The sequence below is a fragment of the Oncorhynchus masou genome, chromosome 11, assembly GCF_036934945.1.
Source record: "Oncorhynchus masou masou isolate Uvic2021 chromosome 11, UVic_Omas_1.1, whole genome shotgun sequence".
Lineage (NCBI taxonomy): Eukaryota > Metazoa > Chordata > Actinopteri > Salmoniformes > Salmonidae > Oncorhynchus > Oncorhynchus masou.
In genome coordinates this window covers 21,692,807-21,712,890 of record NC_088222.1, presented here as the reverse complement: position 1 = coordinate 21,712,890, position 20,084 = coordinate 21,692,807, and the positions used below count along the sequence as shown (strand labels likewise).

Below are 20,084 nucleotides of genomic sequence, written 5' to 3'. Positions count from 1 at the left end.
TCTCTCTGTATGGTGAGTCACATTGGAGATGAAGAGATGCCGGTCTCACGTCACACATTTTCATTACAACTCTTAATTAGCACCATTGTGAAGACTGTGTCAGAAACCACAGCTTAATAGAGATGTACATGTTTCCTCCGTGAAAGAGGCACTACTCTTAAAGCCAATGCCTGAGATGATTTCACCTAGATAGAATGCAAATAAGGTTCCTCTCATTAGACCAGAGGGAAGAGCATGATCCCTGGTTAACTTGGTAATACCACTTCAGCCTCACCTGTTATTGATTCCAACCGCTAACTACTAACTGATCCTGGCCCTGTGCCACTGTTCAGGTTCAGTCACCAGCTCACAGTGAAATGCTCAGAAACGCTCAGAACTCTGGTGTCATCCTGGTGGAACATTCATTCATTACCCGTAACTAGCCAGTAATAGAGGGGGCAGTTATGTGGTGAAACCAGCACCACAGCCACACAGCAGCAACCAGCAGCATGCATCATGTGGTTAGATCACATTCAAAGAGGAGGGAAATATGGAAGATATGTCATCTATTGGGACGGCTGCCTCGTTCTCATCTGTCAAACACATGTAATGAGAAGCATTCTGGTGCCTCTTCGAAACAGAATCATCTTTGTCTTTTGTGCTGTTGTTGAGTGGACGGGGAATGGTGGTCTGTCAGTCATATTTATTTCATATGAGGACCTAAGCTCTTTTAGGATTTCACTATTACGATATTACATAGCAAGATAGATTGTTAGCCGCTCATTATATAAAATAATAAAGTGACAATGGGTGTCTGAATGAGTGTGCCGGTAGGTAGCCTAGTGGTTAGCGCATTGGGTCAGTAACCGAAATGTTGCTAGATTGAATCCCAGAGCTGACAAGGTAAAAAATCTGTTGTTCGGAAAAAGGCAGTTGACCCACTGTTCCTAGGTTGTCATTGTAAATAAGAATTTGTTCTTAACTGACTTGCCTAGTTAAATATTGTTTATGTGTAACTCTGTGTTGTTGTTTTTGTCGCACTGCTTTGCTTTATCTTGGCCAGGTTGCAGTTGTAAATGAGAACTTGTTCTCCGCTGGCCGACCTGGTTAAATAAAGGTGAAACAAATAAACAATTTAACAAATACCACCTCTAAGGGCTGTATCCAGGCACTCCGAGTTGCGTTGTGCACAAGAACAGCCCTTTGCTGTGGTATATTGGCCATATACCACACCCCCCCAGTCCTTATTGCTTAAGTAAAGCACACAGACAGTATACTTTTATCCAAGCTTTAAAAGGACGAAAAGGGAAGCATAGCCTCTGTTTAAAAGCACTGTTTCTGGAGATGATGATGAGAATGTATCATACCAGATAAAGACTAAGGTACATTGTTTTCTTCCTTCATGGAGGGATTCTAGATGGCTAAAGGGTAAGGCTGTCCCAAACTGAAATATTTCACCCCTGCCGCTGCACTTCACGTGGATGTTCTACTCAAGCACACATGCACATTTCCTTGACCATAACCCACACACTGGAATCCTGTTGGATGCTGAGACTGAGCTGTGCTCCCTCCCATAACCCTACTGTTGACACTGTCATTGACCCCAGGGCACTGGAGGGACTGAGAAGCACTGTTTTGTGTTGGTCAGACTGGGTCAGCTGGCTCTCGTCTGGTCTGGTCTTGGCCTGGTCTCGCTCTTGTCTGGGCCTTGTCTGGGCCTGTGGAATGGAGCCTGGACTAGCTGTTCTCCAGGGATGCTTAGACTCACTGTAATAGAGCTTGTACTGTATCTACCAAGCCTCAGATTGGCCACCAATTACACCCCAGAGAGCAGTTGAAGTAGTTTCACTTAACAGTCTTAAAGAGAAATGAGTCAAGGCTTGTGGGTTTTACTGGGCTACTGTGCTGTGTGTGTGCATAAGTGTGTGCCGGTCTACTTAAAAATATAGTATGCCTGTGAATTTACGGTATGCATACAGTATGCCTGAGCAATGCTTCCTGTACTTCCTGCAGGTTTTACCTTCTGATTTCCTTGATAAAAGAAACTGCAACAAAGAACAAGGAAAATGTGTCATGGGTCCCCCCCCTCCCCCCACATCTCTCTCTCTCTCTCTCTCTCTCTCTCTGTCTCTGTCTCTCTCTCTCTGTCTCTCTCTCTCTCTCTCTCTCTCTTTTTCTCACTCATAATGAAGCCTACGCTATAGCAATCCTGACTTCCAGGCAGTACAGTACAGAACAGTCTGCTCTTGATTCCTTTGTTTCTACCTACTGAGGTTATCTAACTTCCTGAATCAGAGGGATTCCTGGGCAGCGGAGCCAGAGAGGGAGAGAACATCCTGTGTGTTCAGGTCTTCACAGCGTCATGTTGCTCAACCTGCAGCCTTTATTCCACCTTGCACACAATGCAGTGAATGGAGTGAATAGTTGCTTCATTGACAGACTAGGCTGAGGCTCTCCTCTGGCTGAATAATCACTAATGTGACTCAGAGACTCTGTGATGAGGTGGCCTGAAAACACCAACAGCTGCTGTTGTTGTGGAACGAGAGGTATCCTCCCTCTTTGGTGATGTAATCACAAATTGAGGAAGTTTAGCCCGCTTATATTAAGACCCGATACACTATACCTTTATTATAATAATAGTGACAGATAGAGAAGAGAGGTCCACCCTCTATAAAATGTTGCTTCTGTCTGTCTCGGCATGCTTCAGCATGATGGGCTGCAGGTCTCCCACAGACACTACACTAGTATGTCAAGTTAACTTCTTAGTGATCCCTTCGTGCACCCCATCAAACAAACACATGAAAATTGCATTTCAACCCGCCGGCGGCGACACAAAAGTCAGAAATAACAATATAATTCATGCCTTACCTTTGAAGATCCACTTCTGTTGGCACTCCAAATCAAATCAAATTTATTTATATAGCCCTTCTTACATCAGCTGATATCTCAAAGTGCTGTAATAAACCCAGCCTAAAAACCCAAACAGCAAGCAATGCAGGTGTAGAAGCACAGTGGCGAGGAAAAACCTCCTAGAAAGGCCAAAACCTAGGAGGAAACCTAGAGAGGAACCAGGCTATGAGGGGTGGCCAGTCCTCTTCTGGCTTTGCCGGGTGAAGATTATAACAGGACATGGCCAAGATGTTCAAATGTTCATAAATGACCAGCATGGTCAAATAATAATAATCATAGTAGTTGTTGAGGGTGCATCAAGGAGCAAATGTCAGTTGGCTTTTCATAGCCGATCATTCAGAGTATCTCTACCGCTCCTGCTGTCTCTAGAGCGTTGAAAACAGCAGGTCTGGGACACGTCGCACATCCGGTGAACAGGTCAGGATTCCATAGCCGCAGGCAGAACAGTTGAAACTGGAGCAGCAGCACGGCCAGGTGGACTGGGGACAGCAAGGAGTCATCATGCCAGGTAGGCCTGAGGCATGGTCCTAGGGCTCAGATCCTCTGAGAGAGAGAAAGAGAGAATTAGAGAGAGCATACTTAAATTCACACAGGACACCGGATAAGACAGGAGAAGTACTCCAGATATAACAGACTGACCCTAGCCCCCCGACACATAAAATACTGCAGCATAAATACTGGAGGCTGAGACAGGAGAGGTCAGGAGATACTCTGGCCCCATCCGATGATACCCCCGGACAGGGCCAAACAGGCAGGATATAACCCCACGCATTTTTACAAAGCACAGCCCCCACACCACTAGAGGGATATCTTCAACCACCAAATTACCATCCTGAGACAAGGCCGAGTATAGCCCACAAAGATCTCCGCCACGGCAAAACCCAAGGGGGTCGCCAACCCAGACAGGAAGATAACGTCAGTGACTCAACCCACTCAAGTCACCCACTGACCAGACTGACCAGGTCATTCCATGTAGAACGATTTATTGATGTCACCTGTTAAATCCACTACAATCAGTGTAGATGAAGGTGAGGAGACAGTAGGTGCTAGGCACACCAGTTTGTGTCAAGAATTGCAACGCTGCTGTTTTTTTTACGCTAAACAGTTTCCAGTGTGTATCAAGAATGGTCCACCACCCAAAGGACATCCACCCAACTTGACACAACTGTGGGAAGCATTAGAGTCAACATGGGCCAGCATCCCTGTGGAACGCTTTCGACACCGCATAGAGTCCATGCCCTGTTCTTAGAGCAAAAGGGGGTGCAACTTAATATTAGGACGGTGTTCCTTATGTTTTGTGCACTCAATGTATGTCTAGCATTGGTGTGCCCTCTAAACCACAGGAATTTAGACCCATATAACATAACTGTGAGAGGTGAGGTTCCTTGCATAATAAAGCTACCCATGTTATTTTATGGATGCAGGTGGTTCTGAGCAGGCGGTTCTGAGCTCTGTTTGGTCCAGTGTAATGTCTCCTCAGGTGTTGGGGGCGTGTGGAGTGTACGGGGGCGTGTGGAGTGTACAGGGGAAGTGTTGAGTGATTGACGAGCTGAATGCCAGGCAGGCTTGTGTCATCGCCGCCTGCCACACCTGGGAGATAGTCGTCCCCGTCATCATGGTTTCGTCAGGCTGCTTCCGGTCAGGACATATCCTGTGTTACTGTGTTAGCGCCAGCATACAGCTTCAGGCTGGCCGGTCGCCTGGGTCAGACAAACGGGTGGTAGTTTACTCTTGTGGGTTTGCTGTGTATTAGGGTCTAATGGATAGTAAAGGGAAGGGAAAAGGTGTTGCATTTGTCAGGAATGTACATTATTCGTTTTTTAATAGTTTTTATAGTTTACGATTTACTGTAAGTCCTAAAACTCTTAAGCTACTGTATATCTCATGACTGAGATTATATTTTAAATACAATAAAATCTCTGTTCCTGTTCTAAATAGTCTGCACTTCTGAAACCTTCCCCACAGGCCCTCATCATAATGAACATAGATCTAAGGTGACTTCAGGCGATTAGTGCTTATCGCTTTGTACTTTCATAGATAACAACACAGACTGAAACTATGATCTACTGTACCCATTTTTATGTCCCCCAGTCGTTCCTCTCCTCTCCTTCACAACACAACAGACCAGGCAGTTAGCTGAAGTCATTACTGGAGCTCAGATAAAATCACATCCTTCCTCCAAGAGCAACATCCCTCCTCATCGTTTCTCAGGCCCTACATCACAACTTATCACTGGTGATCTGATCAAGCAAACAGTAGTATTTAACACAATTTTTTCCCAGTACATAGCAGACACAGAGGATTAAGGGATCTAGTAGATTACTGTCTACCTCAGTCTGACCTTGACCATAGATAGAATACATTAGATAATACAGTCATATGGCTAGCCTTTAGGCCAGGGTTGGGCAAACTACGGCCAAGAACAAAGGGGGGGTCAAAATCAAAAATAACAGTCAGTATCTGGTGTGGCCACCAGCTGCATTAAGTACTGCAGTGCATCTCCTTCTCATGGACTGCACCAGATTTGCCAGTTCTTGCTGTGAATGTTACCCCACTCTTCCACCAAGGTACCTGCAAGTTCCCAGACATTTCTGGGGAGAATGGCCCGAGCTCTCACCCTCCAATCCAACAGGTCCTAGACATTCCTGTCCTGCAGGAAATCACGCACAGAACGAGCAATATGGCTGGTGGCATTGTCATGCTGGAGGGTCATGTCAGGATGAGCCTGCAGGAAGGGTACCACATGAGGGAGGAGGATGTCTTCCCTGTAACGCACAGCGTTGAGATTGCCTGCAATGACAACAAGCTCAGTCCGATGATGACCGACCCTCCACCTTCAAATCAATCCCGCTCCAGAGTGAAGGCCTCAGTGTAACGCTCATGCCTTCGACGATAAACGCGAATCCGACCATCACCCCTGGTGAGACAAAACCGCGACTCGTCAGTGAAGAGCACTTTTTGCCAGTCCTGTCTGGTCCAGCGACGGTGGGTTTGTACCCATAGGCAATGTTGTTTCCGGTGATGTCTGGTGAGGACTAGCCTTTACAAAAGGGCTACAAGCCCTCAGTCCAGCCTCTTTCAGCCTATCTGAGCACTGATGGAGAAATTGTGCGTTCCCGGACAGTTGTTGTTGCCATCCTGTACCTGTCCCACAGGTGTGATGTTCGGATGTACCTATCCTGTGCAGGTGTTGTTACACGTGGTCTGCCACTGCGAGGACGATCAGCTGTCCATCCTGTCTCCTTGTAGCGCTGTCTTAGGCGTTTCACAGTACGGACGTTGCAATTTATTGCCCTGGCCACATCTGCAGTCCTCATGCCTCCTTGCAGCATGCCTAAGGCATGTTCACGTAGATAAACAGGGACCCTGGGCATTTTTCTTTTGGTTTTTTGGGTTTTTCAGAGTCAGTAGAAAGGCCTCTAGTGTCCTAAGTGTTCATAACTGTGACCTTAATTGCCTACTGTCTGTAAGCTGTTAGTGTCTTAACAACCGTTCCACAGGTGCATGTTCATTAATTGTTTATGATTCATTGAACAAGCATTGGGAAACAGTGTTTAAACCCTTTACAATGAAAATCTGTGAAGTTATTTGGATTTTTACCAATTATCTTTGAAAGACAGGGTCCTGAAAAAGGGCCATTTGTTTTTTTGCTGAGTTTATGTGCGGTCCTCTACACCCCTGCTTTAGGCCGTTACACCCCTGCTTTAGGCCGTTACACCCCTGCTTTGGGCCGTTACACCCCTGCTTTGGGCCGTTACACCCCTGCTTTAGGCCGTTACACCCCTCCCGCTTTAGGCCATTACCCTCCCGCTTACACACCCTGCTTTGGGTTACACCCCTGTTACACCCCTGCTTTGGGCCGTTACACCCCTGCTTTGGGCCGTTACACCCCTGCTTTGGGCTGTTACACCAATGTTTTAGGCCGTTACACCCATGCTTTGGGCCGTTACACCCCTGTTTTAGGCCATTACACCCCTGCTCTGGGCCGTTACACCAATGTTTTAGGCCGTTACACCCCTGCTTTGGGCCGTTACACCAATGTTTTAGGCCGTTACACCACTGCTTTGGGCCGTTACACCAATGTTTTAGGCCATTACACCCCTGCATTGGGCCTTTACACCAATGTTTTAGGCCGTTACACCCATGCTTTGGGCCGTTACACCCCTGCTTTAGGCCGTTACACCCCTGCTTTGGGCCGTTACACCCCTGCTTTAGGCCGTTACACCCCTGCTTTAGGCCGGTACACCCATGCTTTGGGCCATTACACCCCTGCTTTAGGCCGTTACACCCCTGCTTTGGGCCGTTACACCCCTGCTTTGGGCCGTTACACCAATGTTTTAGGCCATTACAGTAAACTGGAGCTTTGTCAGGAGATTGTAACTTCATGGGAACATCTTCATCATAAGCATCTCTAATCAAAGGTTATGGGTAACATATGGCCATCGGCCTGTCTTCACCTTGGGGATACCTTTCTTTCTAAATCAAAGCCAAGGGGGTTAGAAGAACATAGAGTGCATTAGTCCCTGGTGGAAAAGTGTTGGAATGTGTTCTACTTCAATCCACTGTTTGATTTAGAAGTCAGAGACATACATGCCACCTAGGACCTAGATAGTCAAATCATTAGCTGTCCGGACAGATATATGACATGCTTCCCTCCTTCTCAGATCAAAGAGGACCTGTCTGTCTGTATTCACAGCATGTGTAGAGGGCCTGTCTGTCTCTCTGACTGTACACACAGCATGTGTAAAGGACCTGTCTGTCTGTCTGACTGTGTGTCTCAGGAGAGTTTGCTTGGTCTATTTTGGGCCCAGCTGATAAGTGGCCAGCATCATAAAGAGAGAGAAAAGGCCTGTGGTACATAACCAAGGTTACATATGACACCACAGGGAGAGAACACAGTGCTGCTTGGCCAATATACAATAATAAATCAATATTTTATTGCGTAGTTTCATAATTTAACAACGATCATTTCCTGTTTTTTATTCACAGGGTTTGCTTTGCAGGGTTGGTCAGGCCTTCTTAGCCCTTTGTCAGATGTTCTGTGGTAAGAGAGCTGAACAAATAGAGTTGAATGCACAGTTTGAAATGAATTCATGCATACTGAATGTTTGTTTAAGAAAGTTGTTTTAAGGAAGATGAAAGAAAAGAGAAATATTCTGTATATCAGTCTTTAGAGTCTGATACAGTAGGCACTGGGAGTCTCCAGGGCAGGGAGGTTAAATACACTAAGCTATGCTCAATTTAGCATAGAATTTCCCAGTCCTGGGATAGTGATGGACTACTGTAATTTTATAGTGAATGAATGCAAGCGTACAGTATATTTTTATTATTTTATTTCAACCTGTATGTTTGGTTTTGTGTGTCTTTACAGCTGACCGATGGGGGCAAAGCAGCCAAAGCCAAAATGAGTGTGGGAGATGTAGTTCTGTCTATCGACGGAATCGCCACCAACGGCATGAACCACCTGGAGGCCCAGAACAAGATCAAAGCCTGCACTGACAACCTCAACCTCACCCTGCAGAAGTAAGAGGCAGCGCACAAACTCATACACACACACACACCAGTGTTCATTTCCTTATCAAAAATTGTGACAAAAATATTTGTCAAAGACCAATTTTTCAATGGCAATTGACGACTGACTAAATATTTACAGAAAAAACTATAACTAAATGGAAATTGTTTTTCATTTCAATTGACTAAAATGAGACAAAATTATCTCTGTGACTAAAATCTGTACTGGAAAATAGTTTTTGGAGAGATTGAGAAATGTTCAGTGATAAGGACAATTAGTATGAGCAGCACAGATGCACAGCGCAGTTCTCTTCAACAGTGGGAAGGACAAGCCACACCCTGCACTCAGCCTACATCAGCTGGTGAGCTGCGGAGGAGCAAGTGATGAGTGTGGGCAGACAGGCTCGGCTCTAACTCCGCCTCCGATTATACACGTTGCACAGTCGATTCTCTCGCTTCCCCGTAGCTAACTCGCCACCACCAGCATTCTAGTTTGCTACCCTCTTCCTGGTTAAGAAACACAAGCTGCTTTATGAAATTAAATCAAATCAAATCAAATTTATTTATATAGCCCTTCGTACATCAGCTGATATCTCAAAGTGCTGTACAGAAACCCAGCCTAAAACCCCAAACAGCAAGCAATGCAGGTGTAGAAGCACGGTGGTTAGGAAAAACTCCCTAGAAAGGCCAAAACCTAGGAAGAAACCTAGAGAGGAACCAGGCTATGTGGGGTGGCCAGTCCTCTTCTGGCTGTGCCGGGTAGAGATTATAACAGAACATGGCCAAGATGTTCAAATGTTCATAAATGACCAGCATGGTCGAATAATAATAAGGCAGAACAGTTGAAACTGGAGCAACAGCACGGCCAGGTGGACTGGGGACAGCAAGGAGTCAAATTAGAAACAATGACATTGAGTTTAATAGTGAAACAAAGGTCTAGCTATGTTCTTCTCTTCTTTCAGTATAGAAAAGTAGTCTGTCTTTGAATATATAGTCCCACTCAACCCTCCCACTTTCCCTACTGCATTTCTTAGCCATGTTCTGTCGTCAACGTAGCCAAGTCTCCATCTTTTCCTCAGAGAACACAGCTTGATTCTAGCCCTTAGCATTCAAAAGGTATGACCTATAATATCGGCGCTACGTTTTTTTACTTTCTATCATGCATTGAAACATTCAGATAGGAATATACTTTTTATTTTATATAATTATTTGTATTTTACCCCCTTTTTTGTGATATCCAATTACGTTCTTGTCTCATCACTGCAACTCCCCAACGGACTCAGGAGAGGAGGCAAAGGTCGATTCATGTGTCTTCTGAAACATGACCCGCCAAACCGCTTCTTAACACCCACCCGCTTAACCCAGAAGCCAGTTGTGACACAGCCTGGAATCAAACCCGAGCCTGTAGTGAAGCCTCAAACACTGAGATGCAGTGCCTTAGACCGCTGCGCCACTCAGGTGTCCAGGAATATGCTTTTTAGAACAAACATGCCTCCTCAGAGGAGGAAAGGGGGGACCAAAATGAAAATAGTGAAACATTAAAATGTTTTCATTTTTAGATAAAACTATGCTAAATATATTCACATCACCAAATAATCGACTAAAACACCTTAACACCATTCTGTACGGTAGCACCATGGTGTAGCCGGAAGACAGCTAGCTTCCATCCTCCTCTGGGTACATTGACTTCAATACAAAACCTAGGAGGCTCGTGGTTCTCACCCCCTTCCATAGACTTATACAGTAATTATGACTCCTTCTGGAGGATGTCCTCCAACCTATCAGAGCTCTTGCAGCATGAATTGACATGTTGTCCACCCAAAGGATCAGAGAATGAATCTAGTTCTGAAAGCATAAGATACAGATAGCTAGCATTGCTATGCATAAAATGTAGTGAGTAGTTGACGCAAAGTGTGAAAGACAACAGTTGAACGGTTTTGAACAAATTAGTTTATTTTAAGAATGAACTGCTACTTAGGCCATTCAAATTGTCTTGTCTGTTCAGCCACTTAACATACAGCTCAAAACTCAACAAGACACACAATCTGGGGTCTTTTCAGAGCCCCCAAGTCCAGAACAGAGGCTTGGAGACACACAGTACTCCATAGAGCAACAACTACATGGAATTCTCTTCCACCTCAGGTAACTCAGTCAAACAATCAGTTTTAAGAAAACGGATAAAACAACACCTCAAGGAATAACGTGGACTGTGAAGACACACACACACATACAAACACACACACACATTGTTCTTGAATGTTTTAAATTAATATTATGAATTTTTTTATATTATTTATTTTCACTTTCTTATGATTTATAAAATAGTCATATTTTTCTTTAGTCGTAGTGTTATTAGTTTAGATATAAGTAGTGTTCTTGTCCTTTAGTGATCTGTATTTTCTTTAACAGTTAATGGGAATAAAAATCTATGAATCAAACAGCAGTAGTTTAACAACACAGAGTAGAACTGAGTGCTGCTCCAGACTGCTGTATGACTCCTTCCTGTGGGTTCTACTGTACGGGGTACTCTGCTAGTTAACGTAAGGCCACGACAGAAGTGCTGCTCCAGACTGCTGTATGACTCCTTCCTGTGGGTTCTACTGTACGGGGTACTCTGCTAGTTAACCTAAGGCCATGACAGAAGTGCTGCTCCAGACTGCTGTATGACTCCTTCCTGTGGGTTCTACTGTACGGGGTACTCTGCTAGTTAACGTAAGGCCATGACAGAAGTGCTGCTCCAGACTGCTGTATGACTCCTTCCTGTGGGTTCTACTGTACGGGGTACTCTGCTAGTTAACGTAAGGCCATGACAGAAGTGCTGCTCCAGACTGCTGTATGACTCCTTCCTGTGGGTTCTACTGTACGGGGTACTCTGCTAGTTAACGTAAGGCCATGACAGAAGTGCTGCTACAGACTGCTGTATGACTCCTTCCTGTGGGTTCTACTGTACGGGGTACTCTGCTAGTTAACGTAAGGCCATGACAGAAGTGCTGCTCCAGACTGCTGTATGACTCCTTCCTGTGGGTTCTACTGTACGGGTACTCTGCTAGTTAACGTAAGGCCATGACAGAAGTGCTGCTCCAGACTGCTGTATGACTCCTTCCTGTGGGTTCTACTGTACGGGGTACTCTGCTAGTTAACGTAAGGCCATGACAGAAGTGCTGCTCCAGACTGCTGTATGACTCCTTCCTGTGGGTTCTACTGTACGGGGTACTCTGCTAGTTAACGTAAGGCCATGACAGAAGTGCTGCTACAGACTGCTGTAGGACTCCTTCCTGTGGGTTCTACTGTACGGGGTACTCTGCTAGTTAACGTAAGGCCATGACAGAAGTGCTGCTCCAGACTGCTGTATGACTCCTTCCTGTGGGTTCTACTGTACGGGTTACTCTGCTAGTTAACGTAAGGCCATGACAGAAGTGCTGCTCCAGACTGCTGTATGACTCCTTCCTGTGGGTTCTACTGTACGGGGTACTCTGCTAGTTAACGTAAGGCCATGACAGAAGTGCTGCTCCAGACTGCTGTATGACTCCTTCCTGTGGGTTCTACTGTACGGGGTACTCTGCTAGTTAACGTAAGGCCATGACAGAAGTGCTGCTACAGACTGCTGTATGACTCCTTCCTGTGGGTTCTACTGTACGGGGTACTCTGCTAGTTAACGTAATGCCATGACAGAAGTGCTGCTCCAGACTGCTGTATGACTCCTTCCTGTGGGTTCTACTGTACGGGGTACTCTGCTAGTTAACGTAAGGCCATGACAGAAGTGCTGCTACAGACTGCTGTATGACTCCTTCCTGTGGGTTCTACTGTACGGGGTAGTCTGCTAGTTAACATAAGGCCATGACAGAAGTGCTGCTCCAGACTGCTGTATGACTCCTTCCTGTGGGTTCTACTGTACGGGGTACTCTGCTAGTTAACGTAAGGCCATGACAGAAGTGCTGCTCCAGACTGCTGTATGACTCCTTCCTGTGGGTTCTACTGTACGGGGTACTCTGCTAGTTAACGTAAGGCCATGACAGAAGTGCTGCTCCAGACTGCTGTATGACTCCTTCCTGTGGGTTCTACTGTACGGGGTACTCTGCTAGTTAACGTAAGGCCATGACAGAAGTGCTGCTACAGACTGCTGTATGATTCCTTCCTGTGGGTTCTACTGTACGGGGTACTCTGCTAGTTAACGTAAGGCCATGACAGAAGTGCTGCTCCAGACTGCTGTATGACTCCTTCCTGTGGGTTCTACTGTACGGGGTACTCTGCTAGTTAACGTAAGGCCATGACAGAAGTGCTGCTCCAGACTGCTGTATGACTCCTTGCTGTGGGTTCTACTGTACGGGGTACTCTGCTAGTTAACGTAAGGCCATGACAGAAGTGCTGCTACAGACTGCTGTATGATTCCTTCCTGTGGGTTCTACTGTACGGGGTACTCTGCTAGTTAACGTAAGGCAACGACAGAAGTGCTGCTCCAGACTGCTGTATGACTCCTTCCTGTGGGTTCTACTGTACGGGGTACTCTGCTAGTTAACGTAAGGCCATGACAGAAGTGCTCTAGTGTGTCTTTTTTAAGGATCACATAGTTTGCATGTGACTTTGTTGATTCTGTCTGAAACTGTATTTAAGGCACACTTCAGGGAAATATAAAAGGATTATGTGAATGCCTTATGGAAAAACAGATTTCCTTCTGGACCATTACCCAAATGAAACACCACTTACATTTAGCAGTTACGAGTCAATGCCTTGTCAGAAAGGTTTATTTCTCTATGCGCCGAATAAATAAACAAGTATATTTTTCATGGTTGAGAGCCGATGAACCTGGTAGTACTTTAAACTGTCTCTGAGTTTGGCCTGCTCTGTTTATGCTATACATAACTGCCCTGTCATTGTCCCTGGGGCCTTCTCAGGAATGCAGGGACGTTATGAATGATGACGCTGTTGAGATTTATCACTCTAACTTGTTTAGTTTGCACGTTATATATCTCTTTGTATGTGTGTCTCGTCAAGCACAGTATAATTTGATGCAGTGTGTGAAATACTACATACACAGTTGGGGAAAGGTTTGGTCAGAAACACAATACAGTGGCCCTGGATGGACATAAAGACACAAGAGCGGGAGGAGGAAATTCATCTCACCAAGGTTAAAGGCATTAGAAGCAGTTTGTCCTCCTCAGGGACACCCAATGAGATCCTGACCTTTAACCCCCAGTCAATGTCGGTCCAGTCAAGACGTTTACATCAAATTAAAAGACTACCTCTTATTTAGTTACTCACTAAATGCACATGGGTGTGAAAAAGCCTTGAAATGGCATTGTATTGAAGTAGTGTACAGTACAGTGGAGGATCTGGACCATGGCACATGCTGTTCAGCAGTTTTGAATGGAAATGTGCAGAACTCATCAGACCAGACGTCTGTCTGTTGTCAAACCCAATCCATTCCCAGGTTGATGTTAAACATGAGTATCGAGGGGGAGGAGAGAGAGGTCCCTCTGTGATACTTTCTCTGTTATAACTGTAACCACAGTCATCCACCCAGAACATGACTATACTGAGCTCTGCCTTCTGAGGAGGAGTGACACAGTCGATACATTTCATTTAGCACAGACCTGCTTTTGCCTAGGATGGCTCTGCTTAGGTTTAAGTGAACTGTGAGGAAAGCTTCACAACCTTCAAATGAAACAGGAATGCTGGACATGACATCAGAGTTGCATACATTTGAATAAGTTCTCTGGAGAGCTGTTACAGCAATTAAGTGCTGCTCAAACACTTCTTAGGCTCTATTTGCAAGGAAGCCAACGGGTACCTTGTAATCCGTGATTAAAACACTGTCCCTAATAGGTGGGGGTGGAATTGTGTTTTGGAAATTCCAAAGAATTTCCATAAATGTGAAGAAATGATTTGTATGCTGGGCTTTCATTTAATAAGTTAAAGACATCAGAGACCACTTCAGTCAATCTTTACAGATGATTAATTTAGCCCTCTCAGAACTATTCACTTGGGTCATATAGAATCAGTTCTGTTTGAATAAGAAAAGTAGTAAAAATAACCAAACCTCTGGTGCTACAGTATAGTCACCCCATATAGGAAGAGCTGTGAAGCTGCTGAGCGGAGAGGCCTTATTGCTTGGTTGCGGAAAGCTCAACGCCACTGTTCCAGTGTGTTCCATAGCTGTGAGTATCATAGTCCTACAGCTACATGACAGATGTGGGGGGAACACTTCCACAAGTCCGCCATGCTACACCGCCCAAGCTGTAAAAGTTGTTGAAAGAGCAGCACGGCGCCTGGTTCACGTGTCCTCTCATTCTGTCACCACAACGCTACACTAAGGAGTCTTTTAACTATAATGAAAAGGAAAATAGACCCCATCTTACAGCTGTCTGTAATCTAGCAAGTGTAATAAGGGAACAAGGACATATCAAACACTCAGGCCATGTTAGACGATGATGATGCACATGGGATTCAGCGATGTAGCAAACCCTCATTCTTCATATCTGTACTGGTGAAGACATGTGTTTGATGATCTGAAATAATACATGTCTAAGTACATGGCTAATTGAAGTTTTAGGGGATAGCATGTTCTGGGAATACATCATTACTGGTAAAGTGGTGAAATGTTACGGGAGCCAGGTTTCTGTTTTCCTTGTTTAGATACTGTAGACAGCAAGGCAGTTCAAGTGGTGGTGCTGTCACCAATGTTTGTTTGATTATTGTCCAGTCGTGTGGTCCAGTGCTGTAAGGAAAGACCAAGTTGAGCTGCAGTTGGCCCAGAACAGAGCATCACGTTTTGCTCTTCATTGTAATCAGAGGGCTGAGATAAATACTATGCTGCCAGTCTCTCTTGGCTAAGAGTTAAGGAGAGACTGACTGCATCACTTCTTATTTTTGCAAGAAACATTGATGTGTTGAAAATCCCAAATTGTTTGCATAGTCAATTTACACACAGCTCTGACACACACACTTACCCCAGCAGACATGCCACCAGGGGTCTTTTCACAGTCCACAAATCCAGAACAAATTCAAGAAATCATACAGTATTATATAGAGCCCTTATTGCATGGAACTTCCTTCCATCTCATGTTGCTCAAACAAACAGCAAATCTGGTTTCAAAAAACAGATAAAGCAACACCTCGCGGCACAACATCTCTCCTCTATTTGACCTAGATAGTTTGTGTGTATGCATTGATAGGTAGGCTACCTGTGCCTTTTTAAAAATGTATGTAGTTCTGTCCTTGAGCTGTTCTTGTCTAATGATGTTCTGTATTATGTCATTCTGTATTATATGTTTCATGTTTTGTGTGGACCCCAGGAAGAGGAGCTGCTGATTTTGCAACAGCTAATGGGGATCCTAATAAAATACCTAATCTGTAACGACTATTGAAGGATGAGGACCAAAGCGCAGCACGTGTTCATGATGTTAATTCAAATCTGAACATTAGAACAAAAATAACAAAGTGAAACAGTTCTGTCTGGTGCAGACACAAAACAGAAAACAACTACCCACAAAACACAGGTGAGAAAAGGCTTCCTAAGTATGGTTCCCAATCAGAGACAACGATAGGCAGCTGTCCCTGATTGAGAACCATACCCGGCCATACCCGGCCATACCCGGCCAAAACAAATACAAGAATACAAGAAATACAAAACATAGAAAAATGACCATAGAATGCCCACCCAAATCACACCGTGACCAAACCAAAATAGAGACATAAAAAGCTCTCTCAGGTCAGGGCGTGACATTATCATGGTACAATATGTGCTCTCTCTGGCAGTGTGAAACAAATCACCCATAATTCCACCTCTCCCTGACCCTCTTCATTCTCCTCCCCCCTGTCGCCAAAACCACCATCTGTACATTTTCTTGTCAATTCAGCAATGTGAAAAGAATAATTTCTGACCGCATTCCCTTCCTGACAATATTTTCTTAATATTGTATGGACTGCCTTTGTTTACAAACTCAGTTGAGAATGGTGCCAGAGGATTGGTTCAGGAGGATAGGTTTACAGTTACTCACTTTTAGGTTGTTTACAATTTGGAAGGCACCCCTTGCATTTCCCAAGTGCTTCGCTCTGTTTGTAATGTCAGTCTTAGTCAGTGGAACTGCCCCAGTTCTAGGGTCCAGTTCTAGGTTCCAGTTCTAGGGTCCAGTTCTAGGTTCCAGTTCTAGGGTCCAGTTCTAGGCTCCAGTTCTAGGGCCCAGTTCTAGATCTGTCAACACAACTTTTTACACATATCTGGGTGATTTATAATTTTTATACTGTTGACTGATGTGACAAGAGTTGTATTGATTGGTTGTAGTTTTGACAACATAACAGCGGCGGTGCCCTAGGATGAATTACTTTGAGTCAAACCAGGCCAGCATGTGACATCACATGGTGACATACTGTCATCTCATACGGTCATGTTTGATATTCTGTGAGCAGAATACATTTATGGTTCAGGGTTCTATGAATGAGTCTACTTTAGGAAAACATGTTATAGTGAGGAGACAGAATACATTTATGGTTCAGGGCTCTATGAATGAGTCTACTTTAGGAAAACATGTTATAGCGAGAATTACAGAATACATTTATGGTTCAGGGCTCTATGAATGAGTCTACTTTAGGAAAACATGTTATAGCGAGAATTACAGAATACATTTATGGTTCAGGGCACTATGAATGAGTCTTCTTTAGGAAAACATGTTATAGCGAGGAGACAGATTATTGGGTTTAAAGTTCTTTCTTTGTCATCCAATGTGTTGTTCTACCATTGATCAAAGAGGCTTAGTTTAGTTGATTAGGATCCCCATTAGCTACTGCACATGCAGCAGTTACTCTTCCTGGGGTCCACACAAAGCGTACAAATACAGTGCATTCAGAAAGTATTCAGACCCCTTCACCTTTTCCACATTTTGTTACGTTACAGTTATTCTAAAATGTATTCAATCGTTTTTTCCCCCTCATCAATCTACACCCCATAATGACAAAGCAAAGCCAGGTTTATAGAAATTTTAGCAAATGTATTCAAAATAAAGAAATATAACATTTACATTAGTGTTCAGACCCTTTACTCAGTACTTTGTTGAAGTACCTTTGGCAGCGATTACAGCCTTGAGTCTTCTTGTAAGTTAAGTGGCAAATTATTTGTAAAAATAGAGAAGAGTAACGTCCCAAGGCAACTGCCCTGATGGATACCGCACTGTACATATCTGTTGTTAGAGAAACTTCCATTGAGTTCTATTTGATAAATAACTCTCCAACTGTCTGTTGGCAGGTGATGTAAAGCCATATCAAGTGAGATTTTTCAATAACACATAATGATCAATACCATCAAAGGCTGCACTGAAATCTAATTATACAGCTCCAACTATCATCTTATTATCTATTTCAGGCAGCTCAGATCTGACTGGATGATAAAGGCTAGTTTGGGTGAGGACATAGAGGTTAGCCCCTTTTTCTTCTGAGAGAGAAACCAGTATCATCCACACTGCTGTGTTCATCCCATGCTGGAGAAACCACCACTTTATATCCACCAGTTATCCTCTGCCAGATGTATTCTTTCTATCACTCAACGCCCCCCCTTTGTCACACCCCCTGAGCCACAGAGCAGCACACACTAACCCTAACTAGGGAGGCTAGGAGCTAGGCTAGCATGCCACTTTGATTAGCAGACTTTACGAGGTGATAGCAACTGGGTATCCAAGAACGCTTTAATCTCTTGTCTCGTGTTAGCAGTTCATGTCCATGGCTCGAGGGCTGGAGAGAGAGTATTTCCACGTATCAGCAGAGTGATGGAGAGCATGTACAGACCTAGCTCTAGTTCGACTGTGAGGGTATCTCAAAGTAAGCTACAGTGAGATTATGCATGATTTTCTTCTTAGATTGACTGGTTACACATAGAGACCACCCGATTAGTGGGTTTCTGACCCTCTCTCTCAGAAATTCCTCAGAAAAGAAAAACAGGTTTCCCATCCAGGAAAAACTGGCCGATCATGCCTAATGTGTGCTATGATCGTAATGACAACCAGTCAATTTACAACACATCTCTGTCTGCTTTGCTTGTATGGAAATGTCTTCCCAGGGTTGAGAGAGAGAACTAACACAATGAGTTCTGCAAGGAGGGTGTGGAAAGGAGCCTGAGGAAACTATGATAATTGATGTTTATTTATTGCCACAGATTGAGAGAGAGGGAGAGGGAGAGGGAGAGGTAACAAAAAAAGTCAAAACAAAACTATATTGCTTATTGGGAAACACAAGCACAAAGCAAAATGCAGTGCTCTCTGTTCCTAATTTGACAGCACACCATGGCTAAATATTTGACCATGGTTACTGATCAAAACATTAGAAAAACCTTGACAAAGTACAGGCTCAGTGAGCACAGCCTTGCCATTGATAAGGGTAGACACAGGAAAACCTGGCTCCCTGTAGAGGAAAGGCTGTGAAGCCACTGCACCACAGCAGAACCTGAGACGGAGCTGCATTTCCTGACTAAATGTCAAAAATATAAAACAATTAGAGAGTGTCATTTCCCCAGATTTGAAACCCTTATTCAAGGTTTCAAAGACCTCTCTGATGAGGATAGGCTACCCGTCCTGTTGGGGGAGGACGCAGAGAGCTGTGGGTTGGCAGCGCACTACATTGCTGCCTGCCAGAAGTTGAGGGACAGTGTCTGACAGACCAATCAATCTGCACATGTCCTCTACTGTATGCTTATTGTTATTGTTGAATGTATGGTTATTTTCACCCTTGGTTATTGTTGTCACTGTTGTCCCGTTGACAAGTTTGATTCTCATTTTTATTTATTTTTATATTGTAAATATCCAAAATAAGCTTTGGCAATATGTACATTGTTACGTCATGCCAATAAAGTGAATTTAATTGAATTGAATTGAGAGAATTAGTGAGAGGGATTATTATTGCAATCTCTCAGCATTAGAAAGAGAGGGAGGGATGGGGAGGGAAAGAGAAGGAGAAACCTGGAGGTGGATGTGATGGACAGACAGACACTACTCTGGAGATGGATGTGACAGACAGACAGACACTACTCTGGAGGTGGATGTGATGGACAGACAGACACTACTCTGGAGATGGATGTGACAGACAGACAGACACTACTCTGGAGGTGGATGTGACAGACCGACAGACAGACAGACAGACAGACAGACAGACAGACAGACAGACAGACAGACAGACAGACAGACAGACAGACAGACACTGGCTCAGTGTGAAAGAAAAAGGGAGAGTAAGCAGGGATGGGCCCTGGCAGTAATGGTCTGGCTGAAAGTTTAATGAACATAGGGATAAGGGGGAAGGGTAGACTGGTCTATGATTTCACCCCTTTGAAACACCTTATGGGGATGGTATATATCTGAAGCATTCTGTGTGTATGAAACAACAGGTGCTTTGCGTCTTATTTCTCGTACGTTATTTTTCTGCCTTAACTGTTACTCTACTTGTCAGTTGAGTAGCATGTGTGCTGTATAACTGTACTGTGCCAATAAACAGTAACATCTACTGTCTACAATAATGGCACTGTCGATGTCATTGCCCTTTCCTGTTTTGATGAGATCAAGGATTTCACAACCCACAAAAGGCTAAATACGGTTTGAGCTGAGAACATATTCATAAGCACAAACTGGCCGATCAAGACTGTGTGCTTGATTGTAGTGACAACATGTCACTACAACACATCTCATTCTGCTTCGCTTGTATATATCTTT

At 44.3% G+C, this 20,084-nt stretch overlaps 1 protein-coding gene across 2 annotated transcripts in view; it reads left to right on the top strand.

Annotated features, from left to right (window-relative positions):
- Positions 1-20,084, top strand: part of LOC135548309 (PDZ and LIM domain protein 5-like) — a 116,712-nt gene that overhangs the window by 48,548 nt on the left and 48,080 nt on the right. For both annotated transcript variants that reach the window (XM_064977775.1, XM_064977774.1), the window contains exon 3: positions 8,261-8,412. In XM_064977775.1, coding sequence (XP_064833847.1) covers positions 8,261-8,412 — 152 coding nt within the window. The remainder of the gene's footprint in view (positions 1-8,260; positions 8,413-20,084) is intronic.